At 34.9% G+C, this 27,936-nt stretch overlaps 1 protein-coding gene across 2 annotated transcripts in view; it reads left to right on the forward strand.

Annotated features, from left to right (window-relative positions):
• Positions 1 to 27,936, forward strand: part of Mdga2 (MAM domain containing glycosylphosphatidylinositol anchor 2) — an 815,899-nt gene that overhangs the window by 549,917 nt on the left and 238,046 nt on the right. For both annotated transcript variants that reach the window (XR_012446173.1, XM_074068038.1), the window contains exon 7: positions 22,457 to 22,786. Coding sequence is in view for 1 of the 2 variants with exons in the window: in XM_074068038.1 (XP_073924139.1) it covers positions 22,457 to 22,786 (330 nt within the window). In the remaining variant the exon portion in view is untranslated. The remainder of the gene's footprint in view (positions 1 to 22,456; positions 22,787 to 27,936) is intronic.

Here is a 27,936-nt window from a genome sequence, read left to right on the forward strand (position 1 = left end):
AACACAGGTTACTCCAGAGGCACCTGCACACCCATGTTTATTGCAGCTCTGTTCACAATAGCCAAGTTATGGAAACAGCCAAGATGCCCCACTACTGATGAATGGATCAAGAAAATGTGCTACTTGTACACAATGGAATTTTACTCAGCCACAAAGAAGAATGAAATCTTATCATTTACAGGTAAATGGATGGAACTGGAGAACATCATTCTGAGTGAGGTTAGCCTGGCCCAAAAGACCAATCATATGTTCTCCCTCATATGCAGACTTTAGATCTAGGGCAAATGCAGCAATGTGATTGGACTTGTGGCACAAGCTAAGGGGAGAGCACATACGGGAGAAATGGGGATAGGGAGGAAACCCAAAACATGAAAGTGTTTGAAGCCCCCATGCACAAGAACTAATACAGAAACCCTAAAGCAACAGAGGTCGATATGGGAAGTGGATCAAGAACTAGTGAAAATGTTGGCGAGGATGCGGGGAAAAAGGAACCCTCTTACACTGTTGGTGGGAATGTAGACTAGTACAACCACTCTGGAAAAAAATTTGGAGGCTACTTAAAAAGCTGGACATCGATCTACCATTTGATCCAGCAATACCACTCTTGGGGATATACCCAAAAGACTGTTACTCCAGAGGCACCTGCACATCCATGTTTATTGCGGCACTATTCACAATAGCCAAGTTATGGAAACAGCCAAGATGCCCCAGCACTGACGAGTGGATTAAGAAAATGTGGTATCTATACACAATGGAATTTTATGCAGCCATGAAGAAGAACGAAATGTTATCATTCGCTGGTAAATGGATGGAATTGGAGAACATCATTCTGAGTGAGGTTAGCCTGGCTCAAAAGACCAAAAATCATATGTTCTCCCTCATATGTGGACATTAGATCAAGGGCAAACACAACAAGGGGACTGGACAATGAGCACATGATAAAAGCTAGAGCACACAAGGGAGGGGTGAAGATAGGTAAGACACCTAAAAAACTAGCTAGCATCTGTTGCCCTTAATGCAGAGAAACTAAAGCAGATACCTTAAAGCAACTGAGGCCAATAGGAAAAGGGGACCAGGAACTAGAGAAAAGGTTAGATTAAAAAGAATTTACCTAGAAGGTAACACCCACGCACAGGAAATCAATGTGAGTCAATGCCCTGTATAGCTATCCTTATCTCAACCAGCAAAACCCCTTGTTCCTTCCTATTATTGCTTATACTCTCTCTACAACAAAATTAGAAATAAGGGCAAAATAGTTTCTGCTGGGTATTGAGGGGGGGAGCGGGAGGGGGTGGAGTGGGTGGTAAGGGAGGGGGTGGGGGCAGGGGGGAGAAATGACCCAAGCCTTGTATGCACATATGAATAATAAAAGAAAAATGAAAAAAAAAAAAAAAAGAACTAGTGAAAAGGTCAGGTAGAGATGAATCAACTTGAGTTGTAACACATTTGTACATGGAAGCAATGCTAGGAATCTCTCTGTATAGCTATCTTTATCTCAACTAGCAAAATGCTTTGTCTTTCTTATTATTGCTTATGTCTACTCTTCAGCAAAATTAGAGATAAGGGCAGAACAGGTTCTGCCTGGAAGCGAGTCGGGGTGTGGTGGAGAGGGAGGGGGTGGGGGGCAGGGGGAAGAAATGGCCCAAAAAATGTATGCACATGTGAATAAATGGATAATGAAAAAATACATATTTTTCAGGTCAACTAAATTCCAATTAATATTCTATTTTATTACCATGAATTTTATTACCATGAATAATAACAAGGACACAAAACATAGGAAACTAATATATTCCTCCATTACCGAGGTCAAAGGAATGGATTTAGAAGAATTAATTCTGAGATAATCTTTGGAATAATAGCTTTATAAAATAAAATTCTCATTGGTTTATTACCAACTTTTATGTACAGCTTCGAATGAAAGTGCCTGGTCTATTTGGTATGACCTCATATATGTTTGTGTGTGTGTGTGTGTATACATATATATATATATATATCTTTTTAGGTTATATATATCTTTGTAGGTAATATAGATCGTAAAAAAGGAGATTAATATTAATTAAAGATGGTTAGAAAAATAGTCACTGGTGCATATATATCATCTATACATACACACACATATGTATAACCTATATTATTTCAAAATGACAGCTCATGTGTTTTAATTCAACTAAGAAAAATATTCTGCACCAAGATTCTGCAGCATTTTGAGGAGTAGTTCACAACAGGCATGTAACATTTCTCATGTTCCATTACTAATTGGCCTCCACTTGTGCATGGAGAATTAATCTATTTACTTGACAAATATTTTATTGAGTAAAAGTCAGTTTCTAAGCTTAGTTTATTTGCTAATTTTTTGGATTTAATGTCAGTATTTGATAATGAGTTTTGTTGTGTTAATAATTTTCAAAGGATCGTAAAATACCAGTTTAGCTTAATACAAGAATAACAATCTAGAAATGTAAAAAACAAAAACTCCAGTGTTATCACTGTGATATAGATTTTAAATCTGTGGGTGTTGATAATAATAAACCCGGTGCTTTTTAAAATTAATTCATCAAACAACTTCTTAAGAACTAGTTTATTTTATTTTTTCAAGTACCAGGACTCCCTTTTACAGTCTTTATCCAGCTTTGCTATTATTTTATATTTTCTTTGTTATTCTTTCTTAAGCATATATGGGCTCTTAAAAGCATATATGGGCTCTATCTCTTTGCAGATATAGAGATATAGTGCTCCTGTACACAAAACCTTTCTCTGAATGTTTCCCATAAACCCAGTGAAGTTATTAAGATTTTATTCAATACAATACTTTCACATCTTTAGCCCATATTCAAATTTTGTCTGTTGTATGAAAATTAACAAAATTTGTTCAGGTTAATTGTTAAGAGGTAATGACCATCAATGTCACAGCTACTTGCAAATTGCTTCAAATGAGTCCCCTGTGGATAAAAAGCTTTGCACTGTCCTTTCTCCTAACTGTTGTTCCTTAACCATCCTTAAGGGCTGTGACAGCTCACTCAATAGAAGAGAGTGTGCTCAGGAGGACAGAAATATGAGTTACTTCTATTTTCATGAAGCTTCAGAGTCCAGAAAATACAAAATATTTGAGAAATAATTATATGGAAGAAATTCTTTGACACACATAGAATAGTAGAAATTCCTCAGTCTAATTTCTCAAATTGGAATGAAACTGGATCTGGGTTTTAGTAACTATATTAGACTTGAACATACAACATGGAGAAAATGCCTATGGAATTAGTTCTATAAAGCTAATTCCATAGGTAAATGCAACAGCAAAGGCAAATTCTGGGAGACTAAAAATGTAAAGGCCAAAGAAGAAACAGATGACTGTATGGAAGAAGATGGTGTTGATGAACAAATGAGAAAGGGGAAAAATCTAAACATGCATAAGGTATTGATAGATGTTAATGAGATGCATAAGCTTTGAAGTGCTGCATAACATAAACCAGCAGGGAGTGCAAAGAAGCAACTGTAACTCAGAGTTGGGACCTGAGTATTTTATTTAAGTAGCATCTGTGCAGAGACAAACTATGGATATAAAAACAAGCTGTGAAAGTAGACAGTGAGGAGATGAGGGAAACCCAGATTCAGGACAAAGAAATTAGAAATGGAATGAGTCTGGGAGCCAGAAAGAAAAGGTCAGGATAAATTATACATAACAAATGTTTCAGGGAGATAGAACTGATTTCCTCGGAATATATCCTCACTGGAAGTCCTTAGGAGAAAAGTTCAGTTACTGGAGAGAATCAGAACTATACATGATGTGTAGATGGTAAGAGACTAAAACAGTTAATTAAAAGTGGCTCATGGAGACGAAGAAGTTGAGGAAAGGCTTTCTGTATTATTTAGTTGTTGTGGTTGCTTTGTTTTGTTTTAATTAAAGAGTTTATAATCATGTTTATAGATACATGGAAACTACCTTGCTATAAAGAACTTAAGAGAAAAAGAGGATAAAATTGATGGTGTTCCATGCAGAGTTGGAGATGTGTTCAGGGGAACAATTTAAGAGATCTGGCCTGGAAGGAAAACAACCTACATCCTTAGAAACAAGAGGGAATAGAAGTAAATGTTTGATATTAGGGAGAAATATATTTTGTGGGAACAGAAAGGAAATTTGCAGTTAGTTAAAGCTGAAGGAGAAACAATCGTTAGTACAGTAAGAGTATCTGTTCCACATACCCATGAGGCTAACACACACTGTAATGCCTTTTGGCACCTTTACCTGTCTGTCTTCATTTTATACCTGAATTCTCAGGAATCATCAAATGCATGAAGCCTGCTTTGGTCCCTCCATGATAGTTAGTTTTGCTTTTGAAAAATACTCACACCCATAATATCAAGTACTCTCAATTCTTATCTTTATAAAATTCATTAGTTTTGATGCTCTTTGTTTTTATAACCTTGACAAAAAGAACAGTGATAGACATGTTCTGAGTGCTCAGAAATAATTGAATGAAAAATAGTTGACAAATATTGTTTATTTTTTGTTGTATCAGCAATAATCAGAGCATATGGATCAATGTTTTCTCTTTTGTTATCACTGCCATTTTTGTTGACGATTGAAGCTTTATAGAACTAATTCCATGAGGTCAGATGGCCAAGTGATGAAATAGTGTTACAATCCAGGCAATAAAATTTGTAATGCTTACTCTCACAGTTATCTATACTGACTCTACAAGAAACCATAGGCACTTGGAAAATATTGATCTACTAGTAATGTCTTGATTCCAATATAGGAACACACTAGTTATTTTTAGATATTCCTCAATGAAGATAGGTAACATTCTTAATGCTTTGAGAGAAAATTCCTTAAACAAGTGTTACCTTAAAGTATTTAATACTGACCATTCAACCTTCATATTTGTGAAGAAATATGGAAATAATAAAGACTTTTGTGGAAATTTCCCCAGGTCTTCTCTATCTGGAAAGGAAGTATTTCATGTTAATTTTTGTGAGGTCAATTTAGACTCTTTTATTATTGATATGGGAGCTGTTTCTTAATAGTATTTTAAGTGTAATCAGGATAAACAGGGTCTTGAGGGTCATGTAGAGTAAAAAGATATGCTCTGGGCACTCTTTATCATGTGTCTTAACAACCTAATAATTCTTATGAATGCACTGATGTCCTGCCTCACTATCTTCTTGCCCTGAGGTTCTTAAGGATGGCAGGATGACTGTTTTCTAAACCAAAGTTTCTCAAAATTGATAACATGTTGGAATCACTGAAGGATTTCTAAAAGGCAGAGGATTTGGTCTCAAGTAGCACCCAAGAACTTGCATCTTTAAGTTCTTAGTGATGCTGATGCAACTGAACCAGGGGCCATACTGGGAGAACCACTGTTCTAAACTGAAGATGTCCTAGCTTCAATTTTCAGAAGCAAGAACAACTTTGATGGATTTCTGACCTTATCTTCTAATCAGTGTGTGCAAGAATGAATCAGACTACTTCTTCAAACACAAAAGTCACTGCTTCCAGCAAATATGTCTCACATTACACTGACTTATATTCAACAACTCTCTAAGTAATGCTAATAGGTGATTTAATATGGGGGTATTTGTGAAATCATTTTTTTTCTTGTGGTGCTTGTTCTTTTCATATTTTAAACTTTTATTTTCATTGGGTTTCGGTACCATATGGACCTCCCTGTCTTGTCCCTACTCACATAAACTCCACTCTACCACTTTACAAGATTTTGGGTCCTAACTTGGTTTTCTCATTCTAAACACTATATGAATCTTATGTCTTGTTAGTTAGTTCTCAAAGCACATTTTCACATATCCCTCAACATCCTCAACATCCCCCACCAGACACCACCACCACCAATATCAACTACAACCTTTTCTGGGTCATTTCCATAGAATATAAACTTGTATTCACTTTTACTTTGCTTACCAATACACTATCTCTGAATTTATCCTTGAATTAAGCCTCAGTAACTCTGCACCTGGACTATACTTATTTGGTTCCTGTAGAAAATTGGTGCAATTAGCTTACATTTAGGGACAGATTGACAACTTGTCCTGAAAATTTAATTGTTATGGTGATGAAATGGTTGAAATGTAGTTAAAATGTTGCTCAATGCATGTCTTTATGCAGGTCCAAAAGATAATTCCACTCAGATCTCTAAACCAGAAATAGTCTTTTTTTGTTTGTTATTTATTTGAGGAATTTGAGTATTTTGAACTCAAAGATACCGTGACTTAATGAAATTAGTATTCCCTTCTTTGTCTTTGTTACTTTGAAGAGTAGAATTGATTTCTTGTACAACTAGCAATTTTACAGAATGCAAAAAGCATGTCTATAAAACCACAGCACTCTGACTGCATATTCTTTGCCTCACTTTTCTTACTGAACAGAGAAAAAGAAACTTATAATGTGTATTTCTAAAATCTGCTTTGAAGATGTCTAGAACAAAGTATAGTATATTTTATAAAATGCAAATGTCACACATTTATTTTTACAACACATATATTAAATATTAAAGTTATTTCATTTTAGAGTTTCTTTATACCTCATTCTGGCAACCCTTCCAAATGTTGTTAACCCATAAATTTGGATGTTTGTCCTGTGGCTTATTCTCAGAAACTTGGCATTAAATATTAAATAGAGTTTACTACTCCGGATGAGAATAGCTTTATAGAGAGATTAAATTAACCTCTTTAAGTCTCAAACACTCTTGTACTTACGTGACATTTCATCTTAGAGCAATGTACTATATGTGTATACATGTATGAAGCCATAAACATTTTCTTTGACATTTAAAAATTTGCCATGCTGAGTTTCTTAGACTGATCTTACTTTAATTTTTTTGACAAAACACCATAATAAATTTAATAGTATATTAACAAAATTACAGTGGACACTTGTTTAAAATAGGAAGAAATACCATATCTAATACTATTGCAATTAGGAAAGAGATGGAAATCAATTCTAATGAAACAAAAGCAGAGGAATTTCTAAATATAGAATAAGCTAATAGAGAAATAGAGGGGGGTTGTTCAATATGATTAAGACACTGGCTTTGGTATTTGTTTCTTTTCACCTTCAAAGCTAGGCTCCTACTCTCTCACAGAGACCCAGAGATAGGGACACTATCTCTGACACTTTGATGATGACATTACAAAGAGATGGCTCCTAGGTCCTTAGCAAAGATGTTTCTGAGTTGTAGATGATTTATATCTCAAAGGAACAGAGACAGAATTTACAGATTCTCTACACTTTCAAATTTTCTAAAGTAATGCAAGAAAAGGAAGTTCAGAGGCCTATGGTGAGAAAGAAACCTGTCTAACATGAGTCAGGGTGAGAAGAATGTTTAGGTGGTCTTTATCAATCTTGTTGACTCTTTAGCTACTTGCTAGTAAGATTATTTAAATAAATTCCTAGTGAACTTAAGCATTTTATATTTAGGCACTTAATATATGTAGGTTATTTTCTTTGCCCTTTAATGTTAAATGACATAATATATTTAAAGTATTTAAACACATTTTCCCTCAAATTGAAATAGACATAGGTATGGTTATAATAATTTTCTTCTCAAGGACCAATACAAATATTTTATGGTCCTCAAACTTAGACAGCAAAATGCAACGTGAAATATTAAGGTAAAACTGTGATGTCTGTTAGGTCCCTGGCGTTCTTGGGGAGGGTGGAAGGACCCGAGGCTACACCTTAAAACCAGACCCCCTGATTTATGACCGCTTGTTTCTCCCTGCCTGATTGTTTCTTGGCTTGCAAAACAACTCAGGAACTTCCAGTTACTCAACTAGCCAGGCATGTCGACCTGTTCCATCTAGTGATCGCAGATAATCAGAGACCAGAGACTCTCTCCTTCCCCCATGGCTTGGCCCCTCCTATAAAGCCCATTACCCAATTCACCCAGGTCGCTGCTCCCTGATCTCAGGGTGGGGGGGATGGAGGGGTAGCTCTGCAGTCTGGATTTCTAACAAATCTTTCCTTTCTACATGTGGTGTGGTCTTAATTCGGCAATACCTTACAATGTCTACAGTTATGTCAAAATAATTTAGAAAAATCTTTCCTTTCTCCACAAACTTACCCTTACAATTACTGCTTGAGGAATCTACTGGAATGAACTGAGGAGAATTCCACAACAATTATGATGCAAATGAGTAAAATCTACTCATTTATATTCTTAAATGTTATCTCATATTTTACCCATAATAGAGACCAATGTAAAAGAGGTTTTCAAGAAGTAGAAAAGAATAAAAATGTTTAGTGTTGTGAAGTTCAAAATAAATCATATAAAAAGGCATAAGTACAAAATATCTTTGTGTTAGTTGGTTAAGAGGCCATGCTAACCTTTGAGCCTTTGAAGCCAGAGTAGCACAGAGAAGATCTGCCTGTAAAGTATCCAAGTGCAGGAGGAAAGAATGGACAACAGCTACCTGGTCATTTTATTAAGAGATGTGACACACTTTAAGGTATTATGAAGGCAAAGAGAAGTGTTTTAAGACCAGATTCTAGTCTTAGGGAGTGGAATAAGGAAGGAAAGTATCAAAATTTTAATAGAAGTGTATAACTGGTATAGAATAGGACACTGACTACTACAGTGAGAAGATGTTGGCAGATGGAATCAGTAATTTTGGAAAGGCAAAGACCACAGCTCTTGACACAGAAGTTCACAAGAAAGCTAATGAAAAGGTTTTCGTTAGAGTTGCTCTCATTATTCTAATCGAGGTTTTAATGCTATGTGAACAATTCAATGAATATTAAAGCTACATTATTTTAAAAGCATTTCCAAGGAATCATATTTTGCACAGGTCTTTCTAAAATATTATATAGCTGTTCTAATCCCAAGTCTTTAACAACTAATAAAATAATGTGATTTACCCTGGCCACATTCTCATTTCTAATAATGAAGTGGTATATTTAAATGTGATGAAAATGTGCATACCCTTTGATGAGACAACTACAGAACATCTGAGGCACCAACTCCAGGACTGGAGATTGAGACAGACACCGAAATTATTAAGACTGAAACTGCATTGCACATAAACTTGGAAGTTTTTTGGTTTTTTTTTTTTTTAATTTTCTACTTTCCATTTTATTTTAATTCATTTTTATATATAGATATTACTTTCATTTACTTATTTTTTATTTTTTTATCTTTGATTTTCAATCCTCTCTCTGTCTCTCTAATGTCTGTTCAGCTTACTGTCGATTAGTACACTAACACTCCCTGTTTATACCTTTGAAACTCTCTTGTCTGATACCTTGTTCTGCTTTCTCCCGCTTGTCTGTTATTTGTTTTCCCCTTTTCTTTAACTTCTTGCTTTCCATCTCAGCTCACTCTTCCATTCTAAATATTACCATTGTTATTATTACAAGCTAGAAAATACTTAATTACACACAGTACAGGGACAGTAACAACACCAAGGACAATGACAGGAAGACAGAAAAAACAGGGAGACCAGTTTCCCCACAGCAAAAAATTAGTACAGGAACCAGAGGGGAATGAAGAGAACAGAAACTCAGATCCAGACTCCAACAAAATGAAGATAAACTATGCCAAAGGACCCAATGAAGCCCACAAGAATAATTTAAAAGAAGACATACTACAAGTACTCAATGAGAATTTTATAGAGATGATACTGGATAGGGTCAACCAAAATGTACAGGAGACACTCAAGAAATTCCAAGACAATAAAAATAGAGAATTTGAAAAAGCAAAAGAAGAAATAAAGGAAACCATAGAAGCACTGTATAAACACCAAAGTGAAAGAGAGAACACAATGAATAAATGGATAAATGAACTCAGGACAAAAATAGACAGCAATAAAGAAGAAAACTGCCAGGATATGGAAAACCTCAGAAAAAAGGACGAAACAGAACTGCAAAACAAAATGGAAGGCCAATCCAGCAGAATAGAACAAACAGAAGACAGAATCTCAGAACTTGAAGATGAAATGGTAATTAAAGGAAAAACCGAAGAACTATTAATTAAACAACTCAAGACATGTGAAAAGAAAATGCAAGAACTCACTGACTCCATCAAAAGACCAAACTTGAGAATCATGGGCATCGAAGAAGGAGAAGAGGTGCAAGCGAAGGGAATGCGTAATATATTCAACAAAATAATAACAGAAAATTTCCCAAATATAGAGAAAGATATTCCCATACAAATGCAAGAGGCCTCCAGGACACCAAACAGACCAGATCAAAATAGAACTACTCCACGACATATCATCATTAAAACAACAAGTTCAGAAACTAAGGAAAGAATATTGAAGGCTCTAAGAGAGAAAAAACAAGTAACATACAAAGGTAAACCCATCAAAATCACAGCAGACTTCTCAACAGAAACATTAAAAGCAAGAAGAGCATGGGGTGAGATCTTCCGGGCACTGAATGAAAATAACTTCAACCCCAGGATACTCTACCCAGCAAAGCTATCATTCAAAATAGATGGAGCAATAAAAGTCTTCCATGATAAGCAGAAACTAAAACAATATGTGACCACAAAGCCACCATTACAAAAGATTCTGCAAGGGATCCTGCACACAGAAAGTGACACCCAACTTAACCATGAAAAGGCAGGCAGCACCAAACCACAGGATAAGAAAAAGCAAGACAGTAGAGAGTAACATCAAGTTAGGTACACACAATCAAACCTTCAAATAACTAAGACAACTAAATGGCAGGAATCACCACATACCTATCAGTACTAACACTTAATGTTAATGGACTTAATTCACCCATCAAAAGACACCGTTTGACAAAATGGATTAAAAAAGAAGATCCAACAATTTGTTGCTTACAGGAGACTCATCTCACCGACAGAAATGAACATATGCTTAGGATGAAAGGCTGGAAGAAGATTTACCAAGCCAATGGCCCCCGAAAACAAGCAGGAGTAGCAATACTTATCTCTGACAAAGTAGACTTCAAACCTACATTGATCAAATGAGATAAAGAAGGACATTCCATACTAATAAAAGGGGAAATAGACCAAAAGGAAATAATAATCATCAATCTGTATGCACCCAATGTCAACACACCTAATTTCATCAAACATACACTGAAAGACCTAAAAGCATATATAAACGCCAACACAGTGGTTGTGGAGACTTTAACACTCCATTATCATCAATAGATAGGTCATCCAAACAAAAACTCAATAAAGAAATCCAAGATCTAAAATATGCAATAGATCAAGCGGACCTAGTAGATGTCTACAGAACATTTCATCCAACCTCTACACAATATACATTCTTCTCAGCAGCCCATGGAACCTTCTCCAAAATAGATCATATCCTAGGGCACAAAGCAAGCCTCAGCAAATATAAGAAAATAGAAATAATACCGTGCATACTATCTGACCACAATGCAGTAAAAGTAGAACTCAACAACAAAAGTAAAGACAAAAAACATGCAAACAGCTGGAAACTAAATAACACATTACTTAATGAAGAGTGGATCATCGATGCAATAAAAGAGGAAATTAAAAAGTTCCTGGAAGTCAATGAAAATGAAAACACAACCTACCGGAACCTATGGGACACAGCTAAGGCAGTCTTGAGAGGAAAGTTTATAGCCATGAGTGCATATATTAAAAAGATTGAAAGATCCCAAATCAATGACCTAATGATACATCTCAAACTCCTAGAAAAAGAAGAACAAGCAAATCCCAAAACAAATAGAAGGAGAGAAATAATAAAAATAAGAGCTGAAATCAACGAAATAGAAACCAAAAAAACCATACAAAGAATTAATGAAACAAAAAGTTGGTTCTTTGAAAAAAGAAACAAGATCGATAGACCCCTGGCAAACCTGACTAAAATGAGGAGAGAAAAAACCCAAATTAGTAGAATTAGGAATGCAAAAGGGGAGACAACAACAAACACCATGGAAGTCCAGGAAATCATCAGAGACTACTTTGAGAACCTATATTCAAATAAATTTGAAAATCTAAAAGAAATGGACAGATTTCTAGATACATATGATCATCCAAAACTGAACCAAGAGGAAATTAATCACCTGAATAGACCTATAACACAAAATGAAATTGAAGCAGCAATCAAGAGTCTCCCCAAAAAGAAAAGTCCAGGACCTGATGGATTCTCTACTGAATTCTATCAGACCTTTAAAGAAGAACTGATACCAACCCTCCTTAAACTGTTCCATGAAATAGAAAGGGAAGGAAAACTGCCAAACACATTTTATGAAGCCAATATTACACTTATCCCAAAACCAGGCAAAGACACCTCCAAAAAGGAGAACTATAGGCCAATCTCCTTAATGAACATTGATGCAAAAATCCTCAACAAAATAATGGCAAACCGAATTCAGCAACACATCAAAAAGATTATTCACCACGACCAAGTAGGCTTCATCCCAGGGATGCAGGGGTGGTTCAACATAGGAAAATCAATAAACGTAATAAACCACATTAATAGAAGCAAAGACAAAAACCACTTGATCATCTCAATAGATGCAGAAAAAGCCTTTGATAAGATCCAACATCATTTGTAGACGACAAGATCCTGTACCTTAAAGACCCAAAAAACTCTACTCAGAAGCTTGTAGACATCATCAATAGCTATAGCAAGGTAGCAGGGTATAAAATCAACATAGAAAAATCATTAGCATTTCTATACACTAACAATGAGCAAACGGAAAAAGAACGTATGAAAACAATTCCATTTACAATAGCCTCAAAAAAAATCAAATACCTAGGTGTAAATCTAATGAAAGGTGTGAAAGACCTCTACAAGGAAAACTATACACTTCTGAAGAAAGAGATTGAGGAAGACTATAGAAAGTGGACAGATCTCCCATGCTCATGGATTGGTAGAATCAACATAGTAAAAATGTCGATACTCCCCAAAGTAATCTACATGTTTAATGCAATTCCCATCAAAATTCCAATGACATTCATTAAAGAGATTGAAAAATCTACTGTTAAATTTATATGGAAACACAAGAGGCCACGAATAGCCAAGGCAATACTCAGTCAAAAGAACTATGCAGGAGGTATCACAATACCTGACTTCAAACTATATTACAAAGCAATAACAATAAAAACAGCATGGTACTGGCACAAAAACAGACATGAAGACCAGTGGAACAGAATAGAAGATCCAGATATGAAGCCACACAACTATAAGCAACTTATCTTTGACAAAGGAGCTAAAAATATACGATGGAGAAATAGCAGCCTCTTCAACAAAAACTGCTGGGAAAACTGGTTATCAGTCTGCAAAAAACTGAAACTAGATCCATGTATATCACCCTATACCAAGATTAACTCAAAATGGATCAAGGATCTTAATATCAGACCCCAAACTCTTAAGTTGATACAAGAAAGAGTAGGAAATACTCTGGAGTTAGTAGGTATAGGTAAGAACTTTCTCAATGAAACCCCAGCAGCGCAGCAACTAAGAGATAGCATAGATAAATGGGACCTCATAAAACTAAAAAGCTTCTGTTCATCAAAAGAAATGGTCTCTAAACTGAAGAGAACACCCACAGAGTGGGAGAAAATATTTGCCAATTATACATCAGACAAAGGACTGATAACCAGAATATACAGGGAACTTAAAAAACTAAATTCTCCCAAAACTAATGAACCAATAAAGAAATGGGCATGTGAACTAAACAGAACTTTCTCAAAAGAAGAAATTCAAATGGCCAGAAAACACATGAAAAAATGCTCACCATCTCTAGCAATAAAGGAAATGCAAATTAAAACCACGCTAAGATTCCACCTCACCCCTGTTAGAATAGCCATCATCAGCAACACCACCAACAACAGGTGTTGGCGAGGATGCGGGGAAAAAGGAACCCTCTTACACTGTTGGTGGGAATGTAGACTAGTATAACCACTCTGGAAAAAAATTTGGAGGCTACTTAAAAAGCTGGACATCGATCTACCATTTGATCCAGCAATACCACTCTTGGGGATATACCCAAAAGACTGTTACTCCAGAGGCACCTGCACATCCATGTTTATTGCGGCACTATTCACAATAGCCAAGTTATGGAAACAGCCAAGATGCCCCAGCACTGACGAGTGGATTAAGAAAATGTGGTATTTATACACAATGGAATTTTATGCAGCCAAGAAGAAGAACGAAATGTTATCATTCGCTGGTAAATGGATGGAATTGGAGAACATCATTCTGAGTGAGGTTAGCCTGGCTCAAAAAACCAAAAATCGTACGTTCTCCCTCATATGTGGACATTAGATCAAGGGCAAACACAACAAGGGGATTGGACTATGAGCACATGATAAAAGCGAGAGCACACAAGGGAGGGATGAGGATAGGTAAGACACCTAAAAAACTAGCTAGCATTTGTTGCCCTTAACGCAGAGAAACTAAAGCAGATACCTTAAAGCAACTGAGGCCAATAGGAAAAGGGGAACAGGTACTAGAGAAAAGGTTAGATCAAAAAGAATTAACCTAGAAGGTAACACCCACGCACAGGAAATCAATGCGAGTCAACTCCCTGTATAGCTATCCTTATCTCAACCAGCAAAAACTCTTGTTCCTTCCTATTATTGCTTATACTGTCTCTACAACAAAATTAGAAATAAGGGCAAAATGGTTTCTGCTGGGTATTGGGGGGGGAGAGGGAGGGGGCGGAGTGGGTGGTAAGGGAGGGGGTGGGGGCAGTGGGGAGAAATGAACCAATACTTGTATGCACATATGAATAATAAAAGAAAAATGAAAAAAAAAAAGAAAATGTGAATTCAAAAGGAAACAGAAGTTTTAGACCTGAGGCCCAAACATGCCATGTTTGGCCACTCACCCCTATGCAGCAAATAAAAAGACATGGTGAAGGGCAAAGAATGGAAGGTGGCCTCAGGAAGACAGCACCTCAGGTTATATTCAGCCACCTTTGGGATACAGACAAGAGCTTTAACCTTAAATAGAGGAAGAATTAGGGACCAGAGGTAAAAGGCATGCACAGTTAAACAGTCCCAGCTGCAGGTATGGCCTCGTTGATTATTATCTTAGTTTTGGTTTTCCAGGGTTCCCTAGAAGTTATCTCTGTTATTACCTGAGGGGAGCAATTTGGTCACCAAAAGATGATTACTCCTGTTCCAGGTGCAGCCTGATTACTATAGGCAAACAAAATGGAGGCAGGGATGCTAAGGTTTTCTCCTGCTGTTAGTTAATTTACGGACCCAGGTAAGGTGTCAGTGCTTTTCAGCAAAAGTAGTTTAAGAGGTGCTTATAAAAACATTCACTAATTTTGAGCATAGTAGGGCCAGCAAATTGAGCTATTAATATATCCCTATTCAAATAACTGGGGCAAAGACATCACACTATGTCAAATACCATTTACAAGACAGTCATATTGTAAAAATATTTGTATTCGTGGCTCTTGTGTGTACATTTTTGTTGTTTATTTATTTATTTATTCATTTTGAGGTACTGAGATTTGAACACAAGGCCTACACCTTAAGCTACTCCACCAGCCCTTTTTTGTGAACATAGTTTTTTGATATAGGATCTTGTGAACTATTTGCCCGGGTTGGCTTTGAGCCACAATCCTCCTGATTTCTGCTTCCAGAGGAGCTAGGATTACAGGTATGAGCCACCAGTGCCCGGCTCATTTTAGTAATTTATGAGCAATGTATGTTTTCTCTTTACCTAAGATCGTGCTGAAATGGTAGGAATGGCAAAATAATGGTGATAAAGATACTATCTTTTTCCTCTTCACAAGGAAAGGCTTACCCCCAAAAACTTAATTCGTGCCCACCTAAAATATCCATTGTTTTTTCTCTGCTAAAGATGCTTACCTACAGCTCTTCTATTGAATAAGGACTTTCCAAAGACCATTAGAATTCAACCACTTTCTTTAAACAGTTTGAATGACAAACTGTGGTAATTAGTGTTGAGCAAATTGACAAAATAAATAGAGACTTGATAACTTATAATTAAATAGAACTCCAACATCCTTTCAGTATCTGATTCTGTATTCAAATTATCTAGGGAGCTATATTAAACAATTTCTAGAAAAGGGTGTAATATTTTTGTTGTTATTGCATTGCTAATGAGCTTGTCGATTATATTAGATTGGCAATTGGGATTTTATAAAAAGGGAAGTGAATATTAGAATACTTAAAAGTACATAAGGAAAAAAATAGACCTCGCTACTTTATGTATTTTATAGAAGCTTTAACACTTTTGTATTTTTTATAATAACCCTTTGCACTTTTTTATGAAGTAAGTAAATTTAGATTATTGCTTCTTTAAAAACTTGAAGTAGATTATCTTACTAGTTTATATCAAGGTATGAATTTATATGAAATTATATGGAAGCCAATAAAGTTAATTCCTTCTTAATATTTTTTGCATATTTCAAAATGTTCATTCTCAGGACAGGAACAAACTGATAAGTTAATTTGTTTAAAAACTTGATTCTACATTGGAAAGGAAAGAGGCATGCTGTTCTTAATGCAGATAGGCTTATTATGTAGTTCTGAAATATGTTTCAAAATTTCAGTGTAGCATTAGATACTTTTTAACTTAAAAAGTCAAGTTCTTTTCCCTGTCCTTTGGTGTTTTTGATCATAAATTTTATCTCCACAGGACAGTCATATCTTGTTGATTATTTCATGTTGCTTATAATGGAAATGCCTAAATGACACTAGAATTGAATTTCAAAGTATCTCCAATGATTCACCTCAATTGAGAGATTTCCTTTAGGTTATAGTTTCCCCTCTTCATCCTCTGATACTGGGCCTGAGAGATGTTCCACAAATAAAGGGTACTTTGGAAGATGCAATCAGCCCCTTTAGGAAAGTGGTGATATGTGTAGTAATATACTGAAAGCTCTGAAAAGTTCCGCACAAAATCAAACTTTTACTCAAAGAGTCAACCCTCAAACTTTATTTGTTCTGTTTTGTTTTAACATAACCCTTATTAACCTTCTTCTGAAACAGATTTTGGCAAATACCGTTTCACATAATGTAAGTGTCCTTATATGTCAACTTTCTTACTCCTTTCATCTATTGTCAGAAATGATTATCAACTCAGTTCTGAAGCATGAGAGGAAGCACTGTATCCTGAATTTCAGTCTCCTTTACAAAATGGGGTGTTTGATAGCTGATATCATTGACATATCGTATGACACATACATACTCTCTGACTATGCTGGAATGGGGTCACCTGTGTTCCGTACAGAATCCTCTTCCTTCATATATCTTTATATTAATACACTTTATTCATTGAGTATCATTCTTATCCTATGAGAAAATCCATGAATTCCAGAGGTCATCATCTATTCTATTTTTCTGTCTCATTTCCCCCAATACATCTCAGAGCACAAACTACAGAACAATACCAAAGATAACACCAGCATATCAGACTAAATGGAAACAATTGACATCTGTAATGGTAATGCTTTGAGTGTCAATTTTAATTAAATCCAATGAAAATTATTTAGTAAAAATTACAGTAGGAAGCATGTTTAGGGATGATAAAGAAGAGTAGGTTGTATCTACACTCCTCAGCCCTTCAGAGTTCCCTCGAGAAGATAAGTGCCTAATTATAAAGGGACAGGTGCACCTACCATCATTTAAGTTGCTTTGCTGATGTAATCTATTTCCCACTGTGTATTCAGTTGGAATCTGGTGGGACTAGAAATACTTTGTTTCCACACAAATATTTTTATTCTCTTTAACAGAGTTTAAAAGAATAGATAGTCAATGCTTTATTTATCTGATTCTCTATTAATTATTTCTACATCCAGTTCTCTTCAGCAACATTTTGTAAGATTTGCATGTTTCCAGTCTACTGAGATTACAAGATGTGGTATACTTGGAGTATTTTCACTAACTTTTCAACTTGGATTGATAATCAGTGGTCAGGATGCATTTTATCATTCTTCTGAAAGACATTCTTAGCAGAAGTTTAAAAGCTGACACCTAATATTTATTTCCAAAGAGATGCTTTCTCATTAAAATTGAGAACACTGTTGTGATTTTGTTCTCTTTGCAAATTTTATTATTGAACTACTATGTATTGTATACTTTATAGGAAATTTTACCAACAAAATAATGTATTTTACAATTTTAAGGCTGGAGCTACAGCCAAGATACAATCTGTGTCTCTTCCTTAGGGAAGCCACAAGCCTATACTTCTTCAAAGCCAAGGCTCCCTCTCTCAATCCTAAACTCAAAAGGCCATCTAGTTTTCAATATTGGACATCTTCCCTGAATGATTGGCCTTCGTAGGTACATATCTGCTTTTTCTTTAAGGGAAAAGTCAGAAGCAAACCCTACCCAGATATTTTTGCAGTTAGTGGCCTCTGATTTACACATGGGTTTCATGCCATGCACAGAGCAGTTTTTACTATTTCAAAGTAGAGGCCCTACAGTAAGTGCATTTCAAGTGTTCTCACAGGTAATTTATTAAAACAGGATGTGGACCAAGTCTGCATACATTCTCACAGTATTAAATAAGGAAGGCTATGGTTATATTGCAGTTTCCAAACTGATTATCCAGAACAGAGGCTTAGGTTCATGTTAATCTTTTACATGAATTGCCAGATTAACCAAGTACCTTTTGAGCTTCATCCATCACAATTTATGATACATTGATACATTAAGCTAAATCTAATGTTCTCTCAGGCTGGTTTTAGGGGATTTTCTATATTCAGACTAAGAAATTGCATTTGGGCAAAGAGATTTCTCCTCTCTCTCTCTCTCTCTTTTTTCAAAAGAATGTCTTTAATTCCATAGAGTCTCTTTAAGTCTATTTGACCACTGTTATATTCCAGTTCTAATCTCAGATTGGTTTTAAGAGTTTGAAATCTTAACTGGTAGCAGGAAATGACTTTAAGTTAACATTTCATGAACTACTAAAAATTGTTCTCAGAAAAAGAGAGTGCTTAATGATAAACGAAGGAACTTGCTACCCAGCTGATTAACTATATTTAACGCTTTATATTTTCAAAACTCAAACACAATTGCTAATAAGTATTTCTACCATGGCTCTCTGAGGGATCCTAGCACTGTCACCTCTTATTTTTATAAATGACACACTTGACCCGTAAAAATTAGATTGCCCATCTAAGGACCACACAGAAATGAAAAACTAGAATGAAGTTCAAAGTTGTCATGTCTCCATACCCAGTTTACAAAGCAAAGCTCTTAGGTTTCTGAGCAAATTAAGTGAGAAAACCAAATAAATTTCATTGTCCTGTAAATGTAGATGAACACACACATATACATACATATACCATATACAGAAATAATTTTATTTTCCTTAGACCATTTATACATATACATACATATACATACACATACCATATACAGAAATAATTTTATTTTCCTTAGACCATTTATTTTCTGTATGCTAGCAGTTATTTTGTGTAGGCACAACATAAACAAATATAGAGAGATGATTCTCCAGCCAAATGATCCAAACAGCACGTTTTGATATTCCTTGATTTGAACTCAGTTAACAGACTGACTAGTTTCTTTTTTCTCTGCAGACTCTGTGTCATTGGGAAAACTGGTATGATTAACTTAGGCCAAATCATAGAATAATCTGATACTGATACCGGCAAAAACTTTTGGCATTAAATTCATTCCTTAATTCATTCTTTAAAGCACCTTTGATATTGTTTTCTATTAAATATTCTAATTATACACCCTACATAACGTTATTTTAGTTGACTATAACTTTACAATCTAAAATTTTATTTTTCATTTTATGTTATTTTTATGAGTAAAACAGACTGTGATACATAGCGTGAATATTGATTTCAAGTATTTTATCGATGTGTTTGAGTTGTTAAATGAGTTTAAATCTGTTTTGACTGATGAGTTTGCAATGCTTTCAGTGTTAATATCAATTTAATATATCACTATGCAGAGCACAGAACCATAGAACAATAACTTCATAGTAAGTAAATGTCAATCACAAAACAACTGACGATTTTGCTATGTGTGTTTGCATATGGCAACCCATAAGCAACTTTCTAATGGAAATAACTCATAAAAGTACTAATATACTCTCACATTAATAATATGAATTTATTTAAAGTTAATGTGTAGAATTCAAAAAGATTTCAAAGTTATATTTTTTGTATAAAAATGCTATTTCTGTTTATTATCTTTCTTTGGAAACAATTTAAGAAACATTCTTAGCAAAGAAACTCATGTAAGTGTTATGGTGTGAACAAAAGTAAATGTTCTTGGCATACTATTTCTTAAGTCTATTTTTAAAAGAAAAGAATTCTCTATGTTCCTATGACTTGTTCTATGCTACAGAATTACAGTTACATTCCAATTGTATATGCATAATATTATACACCAAATATGATACAGATGTTTTTCATATTACCATTCCAGATGCACTGTGAAATTATACTTGAGTGCCCATGAAGATATAAATATATGACCAAAGGATACTAATTTTGACTTACAATAAGCTATTTGTAAAAATATGGTTAGGTATGAATAAGATTTATAAGCTTCATTTTACCATGGAAAAATTATAACAAACAACAGTATTAAAATATATTTGCTTTCTGGTGTTTTCATTAAGACTGAAGCAGTGCATTTTTTTTCTGAGATTCAGAGTTCATCAGGTATGTAGAACATTTCATAGCTATGTAATGTGTGATTTCTCTAGATACAAGTAACACTAGTGTTTAGTGAGTGAAATTGAGCTATGAGTATACAAGGTGCAAGACATGAAGACCATCACTATTTGTATTTTGTTCATCTCAATTAATTAGGGCTTTATCTAGTGTTTAGTCTTGGGAAGGGACTTTATAGGTATATTCTGAATAAGAAGAAAGATATAAATTTTGTTTTTTCATAATCAGTTGTTTGTCCTCACTAAAATATAAAAAAGGAAAGCAGATGAAAATATTTGAGGCTAACAAGTCAAGAGGCTTAGAAGCAGCTTTTGTTTTAAGATTTAAAAACTCATCTCTAGTTCATTCCACATATCTATAGAGTTCCATGTTGTTTCTTGCCCTTCCTTGCACTAGCTGTGGAAAACCATGTTAAATTCAGGAAAGGCTACTCAGAATGCAGTTAGACAGCCTCTGGTGTCTGAAGATCTATTAAATTCACATCATTTCAACAGTATTATTAGGCATGTAGGTTTAATGATTAAAAAGTGAATGGCCAGCATTATATTCAGGTAATTGTGTTCCATTGCATATGCTACATTGAATCATATAAGGATGACGATGTTAAGGTGAAGGGAAATGGAGAAGATGTTGGAAAAAGAAAAATGTGTACATGAGAGACTCAATCACAAAAGACAAAATTCTATTCCATATTGAGTCCCACTGTGTCATTCAAAGTTCAAACCCTTAGGAAGCCTATAAATGATCCTCTAGCAGCCTTCTGGCCATCATTACTGCTGACTCTGGTTGTGAGCATAGCACTGACCTTAGACTCATACATACAAACGTGGCAGGTATTTCAAGCTATCTGCCAGAGAGGTTCTTTTGGGCATCTGCAATAGAGAGCCAGAAAACAGTTTTAACTGGAAATATCTATTCAAAGTGGAGTAAAGCAGTTCATAGCAAAAGTCTTGAAAATGTGTGTTTCTTTTTTGTGTGTTTGTTTGTTTTGCAGTTCAGGTTATTTCTATGTCTGAAAATGCCTTGTGAATATGACCCTACTGAGTTTTGTATTCCGAAAACTCCCAAATCAATTCTTTTCCCCACCCCTGCCACGGTACTAGGGTTTGAACCCAGGGCCTCAAGCTTGCTAAGGAGGCACTTGACTACTTGAGCCACTCTGCCATCCCTGTTTTGGTTATTTTTCAAGATAGGGTCACTCGAACTATTTTCCCAGGCTGGCTTTGACCTGTGATCTTCCTGAGCTCTGTTTCCTGAATAACTAGAATTGCAGGTATGAGCCACTAGTACCTGGTCCAACTCAATTCTTACTGGACTAGATTTGGTCGGCATGGAGACACAACCTTAGAGCTTTCTTTAATATGACTTTTGTGCAGTATTTAAGCATTTGGGAAATTATGGAATAATTAAGGGTGCATAGGAGGGTATTAGGGCAAATGATCCATATTATTACTTTTAACTTTAATACTCTATGACTTTTTGACTTTTTATTTAAACAAGTTCTTTCATCTGTTCAAAATTCAATGGCAATAGTGTTTAGTTATAGTATGGTATATTAAAGTATAATTCTGTAGATTTAAGTCATTACCTTTTGTATCACTGGAACATACTATTCAATTTATTAAAAGACTTGTTTATAGTCCTTAAGCATCTTAGGATTTTGGAATATTTCTGAATTTTACATAAATAAGATTTATTGGTATGCACACTACTCAGAAATAACAAAGACATACACACATTTTATTTTGTTTTGTTTTATATTATTTCAGCCCAGACATAATTTCATAGAGTAAATGAATTCCTAAAATTGTCAAAGTAACACTAACTCCTGATGAAAATTTTATGTTTTAGCATTAAAAAAAGGACGATTTTGGATCACCCCTGATCCTTATCACAAAGATGACAACATCCAGATTGGGCGTGAGGTGAAAATATCTTGCCAAGTAGAAGCTGTTCCTTCTGAGGAGTTAACATTTAGTTGGTTTAAAAATGGCCGTCCATTGAGAAGTTCTGAGCGGATGGTGATTACACAGACTGACCCTGATGTCTCTCCTGGAACAACGAACTTGGATATCATTGATTTAAAATTCACGGATTTTGGGACATACACATGTGTAGCCTCTCTGAAAGGAGGAGGAATATCTGATATCAGTATTGATGTTAATATTTCCAGCAGCACAGGTAAGAAGCATATTTATGATGGAAATGATGTACACTTTTATAATTTCTCTAAATTTGGCAAAGTAATCTATAGTCAATCTAAGAACATTCCTTTTTTAATTTCCTAAAAGCCAAATCTTGTTGTTCTGAATGTCAGTAAATAACAGTTGTGAGGTATTCTTAACTTCTATTTTGACTTAGATTTACATGAGATTTTATAGAAATCATGCAAATAAAGTGAATAACATTAACAAAGTTACATATAGTCTTATAGGTTAATAATGTCAGTTTTCCACTAACTACAAACCCTGTGTAAATCTTGAAATTACATTAATAAAGTTAAACAACAAATTACAAAAAAAATTGATATGATTTTCAGAAATTTTAAGCAGAAACTGTTAGAGTCTAAGGAGAAAATCATGAGAGATAATTCCAGAATATTTAAATGAAAGATATGTAACAGGTGTATTCTCCACTAACAAAGTCATCTGTAGTCAGATACGGAGAATCTCATGGTAAAATCTCTTCACAATGAAAAGCAATTTAAATAAATGCAAGGGAGTGAAATTCCTTGTCTTAAAGTTAAAAATTTAAATATACTATCAATTTTATCTGATTAAATGTACAATTGTAGATGAGAAAATTTACAGTGGTTTGTTATGGGGGACACACTAGATTAAGTCTCAGAATGTTTTGGACTGTCATTTCTATTACATACAAGCAGCATGTATCTAGACAATTCCAACATAGCTGTACTTGTTTTGCCAATTTGTTACCAGATTGGATGTTAATTGAATATTCTTATATGGTACTAGGTGAAATAGTATTTATTGAAAACATACAGCCCAACTGCAGTAGACCTGCACAGTTTGGATGGATGCTTAACAGTTGGCTTTCTGTTTCCAGTCAGTCAGTATTTTGACTTGTATGCTGTTATTCACCTGTGACTTTGTGCCTTCTCATGGTTCCACACTGGACTGATTTTACTCCTTAAGGAATATAGGTCCATACATCAGACTGACAAAATGTGCTTACTTCTCACAATTGTGCTTTTTAAAGGATATTCAATTTTTTTGTACTATAATTAATGTGAAAGGAAGTTGGAGTGATGAAAAGTACCTCTATTGGGGACACTAGTCCTTTTCTAGATTAAAAGAGAAAACCTTTTCTATCAAGCTGATCTTTAAATGTTGGTTCTAGCATTAGCAGATGGATTCTTCTAGGATATAGATAGGAAACTATTGGCACATATCAATTTAAGCAACAAGTATTCACTGGTTGCACCACTGTGTTAGGTAACAATGGACTAAGTGACATCCACATATGTTTCTTCCTACAAGAGTAAGAACAATTTAGTCAGATCTAGAATAATTTGTCTTTGTTACCTGGGGGATACTGTTTCAGGATTGTTTTACACATAATTATAAGAATTGCTTTGTTCATTTGGTTGCCTGTCTGCTTTTGTTCTCCTGTTTCTTTTTCAGAACCAGTGATACAAAAAACAAATTTGAAGATTTAATGCTTCTGTCTAAAAGGATTTCATTTAAAGAGAACATGGCTTATATACAGTTAAACCTAAGTTAAAAGGGATCACAGAGAAAAGAAAGGAACATTATAAAATTACTCCTTTAATGAACTCTAACTTTCATCTTAAATAATGTACTTATGCTGCCTTTCCGAAACTATATATTATCAGTGAACATGTAGCGAGAATGACCAACATTGAGTCATAAAATTTCTTATAATCTTAAAAAGAAAATGCAATATTACTTGTGAATAGATTTTACTCCAGAAGTGGTTTTTAGCAATAAGAGGTTAGTTATAATAATCATACTGTCTTAACTACTGTCAGTTTTGTTATAAAAAGGTTAGCAACACTAGAAATACAATAAAAATATTAAATCTTCCAAACACTGAAAAATCCCCCACCTGCCACAGGCAAATGTGGACCTTTCTTGAATAGAAGCTCCATGAAGCCTGAGGCTGTCTGTATTATTTGTTGTGTAACTCAGCATCTGGGGTAATACACAGCTTGTAGTAGGCACTCAGTAAATAATCATTAAAGAAATTATCTAGTCTGAAAAACCATTTAAGTTGTCTTTTCTCATCCTGCTCTTATAATACTGAGATTTGGTGTCCTTCTTGCTCTTCTTCTTTTCAAAAAGTTATTCAATAGAAAAATTTGTATGATAACTTAATGTGTTATTTCTGCCAAGCAGTACTGGATCCATAATGTGTGGTGTCCAGTAAAAATTAAAATGTGGGTCTGTTGTTCAGAATTTGTTAAAAAATTCACACTGGCAATATCAGATCATTAAGCCAAGTGTGCAACCCATTTAAAGTGGCTGCAGCCAGTAACTCTTGCCTGTAATCCTAGCTCCTTGGGAGACAGAGATCAGAAGATTGCAGTTCTAGGCCAGCCAAGGCAAAAACTTCACAAGATCCCATCTCAACCAATAGCAGATTGAGGTGGCATGTGCCTGTTACCCCGAGCTAACCAGGAGGCTGAGATTGGGCCAATTAGGGCTAAACCATTTTTGAGATGGAAAAAAAGGTGGGTGTGGTGTGTACACCTATCATCCTAACAACAAGAAGCTTAAAATAGGAGGATCATGGTCCAGGGTGGCCTGGCCAGAAAGTGAGACCCTACCTCCAAAAGATGCAGAGCCAAAAGGGCTGGAGTACAGCCAAAATAAAAATGAATTTAAAAAATAAAGTGGCTATACAAGTAGCATGTTCATGAGGCTAGTTGCCCAGAAAATTGTGCGTTGAGAGAACTGGAGAAGATAATGCTCAGCCTAAAGGATGAGTCACTGAAGGCGATTACACATTCTGTCTTCATGCTGAAGCTGGCTTTGATGTTCCACTTTTGTCTGCAATACTGTGGAATACAAGCATGCAGTATAGAGTTCTGCAGAGTTGAGATTTTGTAATTCAGCTGATATCTTTAAAAATGCTTACTGGGTGGGGCATCGCTCAAGTGTTAGAGCACTTGCTTAGCCTGTACAAGGCCTTGGGTTCAATACCCAGTACAACTACAAAAACAAAAAAAATGAAAGAAATCTGAGTAAAAGTGATGGACCTGGTATGGTGTCTCACACCTGTAATCTGAGCTATTGGGAGGCACAAATAGGAGGATCATAATCTGAAACTGGCCCTGTGCAAATACAGGAGACCCTATCCATAAAATAACTAAAGAAATAAGGGACTGAGGATATGGTTCAAGTGACACAATGCTTGCCTAGCAATATTTTAATATGAAAATGGGTATCTTATACAATAAATCAGAATTAACAAGCTATTTTATGGAAACAAATCTTAGACTATATTAACATTAGAACTCATAAGAGAAAACAGAGGAAATTTATACAAATTAGTCGAGTGAATCAAAGAGAATGAGACAATTATTAAAAAATGTACATATGGAGACATATTTTCACATTAGTTTAATATTAGAAACTTTTGCTCACCAATTGTGACAGTGACAGTGATATTTGACAAAATATGTAGGAACTAGAAACTTTCAGGAATATTAAAATGATTCTTCATTTCTTGCTTTTACTGTAGGAGCTATACTAATATAAACAAATTTTGTTTAATTTTATAATTTTTATCACTGAAGCTATACTTTATCTGGCTAGACTACAGGTAACTTAAATGTACAATATAATAATTGTAAGTGTCTCAATTAAAAGTTAAATACATTGAAACTTATTGCTACAATTCAATTTTATAAAATAAAAATCATTCATAAGCTTGTTGAAAAATGCAAGCTTGAAATACTGGCAACAGTTAAAATCAAATCCTTAAAATATTGCCACTTGCTTCACTTGCTTGGTATTCACTTGCATTTATATAATTCTTATAGTAGGTTTTTTTCATTTTCAGAGAGTTTGCTACAAAATACCCCATTGCTTCCTCCAGTACTATGCCATAGTAAGGTCTTTGTGTGCTCATTAGCTTGCATGTATTCCTATGCATGACTCAACAAACTGATGGGTTTATAGTAAACTCAGAGACATGTACATCATGCCTTGAAAATTTAATCAATGAGACTGGTTGTGGAATTCCACGGTGACACATCTGGTAGACAAATATAACTGAAGACTCAATACAGATTTTGAAGAATTTTTTTCCTCCCTTTTTAGAGTTCATGGGCAGTTTATATAGCATGAAATGGAACAAGATTTAGAGGATTAAACAAGAGCTTGGAATATACACATAGGAGCACAGTGATGGACACTGGAAAAATGAGCTCAAACTTTGAGCTTTGCTGTTACCTGTGTAGTTACTATAATTATGGTAGTTAGCAAGTGTCTCCACAAGCATTTGCATATGCAAAATGAAAATTTTTGACAATATAGAACTGTAGTACACAAGGAATAAGAATTGAGAATAAGCAAGAGGCAAAGGAAAAATGATTAAATTCACTTAATTGGATTTGCTTCTTTGCCCTTTTCCATTAAAAGCGGAAAAGCTCATGAAATTTTGCTGATTAAAATTTCAGTTCTCTAGAATGGCTACAATGAAGCCATTATGTAAGAGGATGTCCTAAGTATAAAGCTAACATATGAAACTCTGACACATACTTTGATCAGATGAAGCTTCCATGCAGTCAAAAGTTATGTAATTGGTATCTGAGTTACATGACAGAGGACAATTCATTTCTTTCCTACAATGTAACATTATGAAATACAATCCATGACCTCTGAATTAATGATGGAGACCAGCAGTGGGCAAACTTTCTTTGAAGTATTAGGTAGTAATTTTCAGCTTCTCAGGCCCTATGGGCTCTCTCACAACTGTTCTATTATGCAATTAAAATGGGCAAGCTGCCATAGATAATGAATGAATGAGTGAATGAATGTGCACAGCTGTTCCAATAAAATGTTATCTATAAAAGCAGTCATATTTTTCCTGGCAGCCATAGTATGTTGGTCTTGAGCCTACACTTGAGAAATTCTATTTATTAAGAAATAAAATAATAACAAGGCTGGACTCTATAGATTTACTAGGAAACTAAGCTAAAGCAAGACATAACTGCCATTTATCCATACAAACATCAGTATATTTTATAAAGATTGAGGCAAAAATCTCAGTAGTTTCTTATTCCTTATTCACATGTATACTTTATTGAGGGCCTTGCTAAGCTTACTGTTGTCTGCTAGGAT

The sequence above is a fragment of the Castor canadensis genome, chromosome 3 (assembly GCF_047511655.1).
Source record: "Castor canadensis chromosome 3, mCasCan1.hap1v2, whole genome shotgun sequence".
NCBI classification, from domain to species: Eukaryota; Metazoa; Chordata; class Mammalia; order Rodentia; family Castoridae; genus Castor; species Castor canadensis.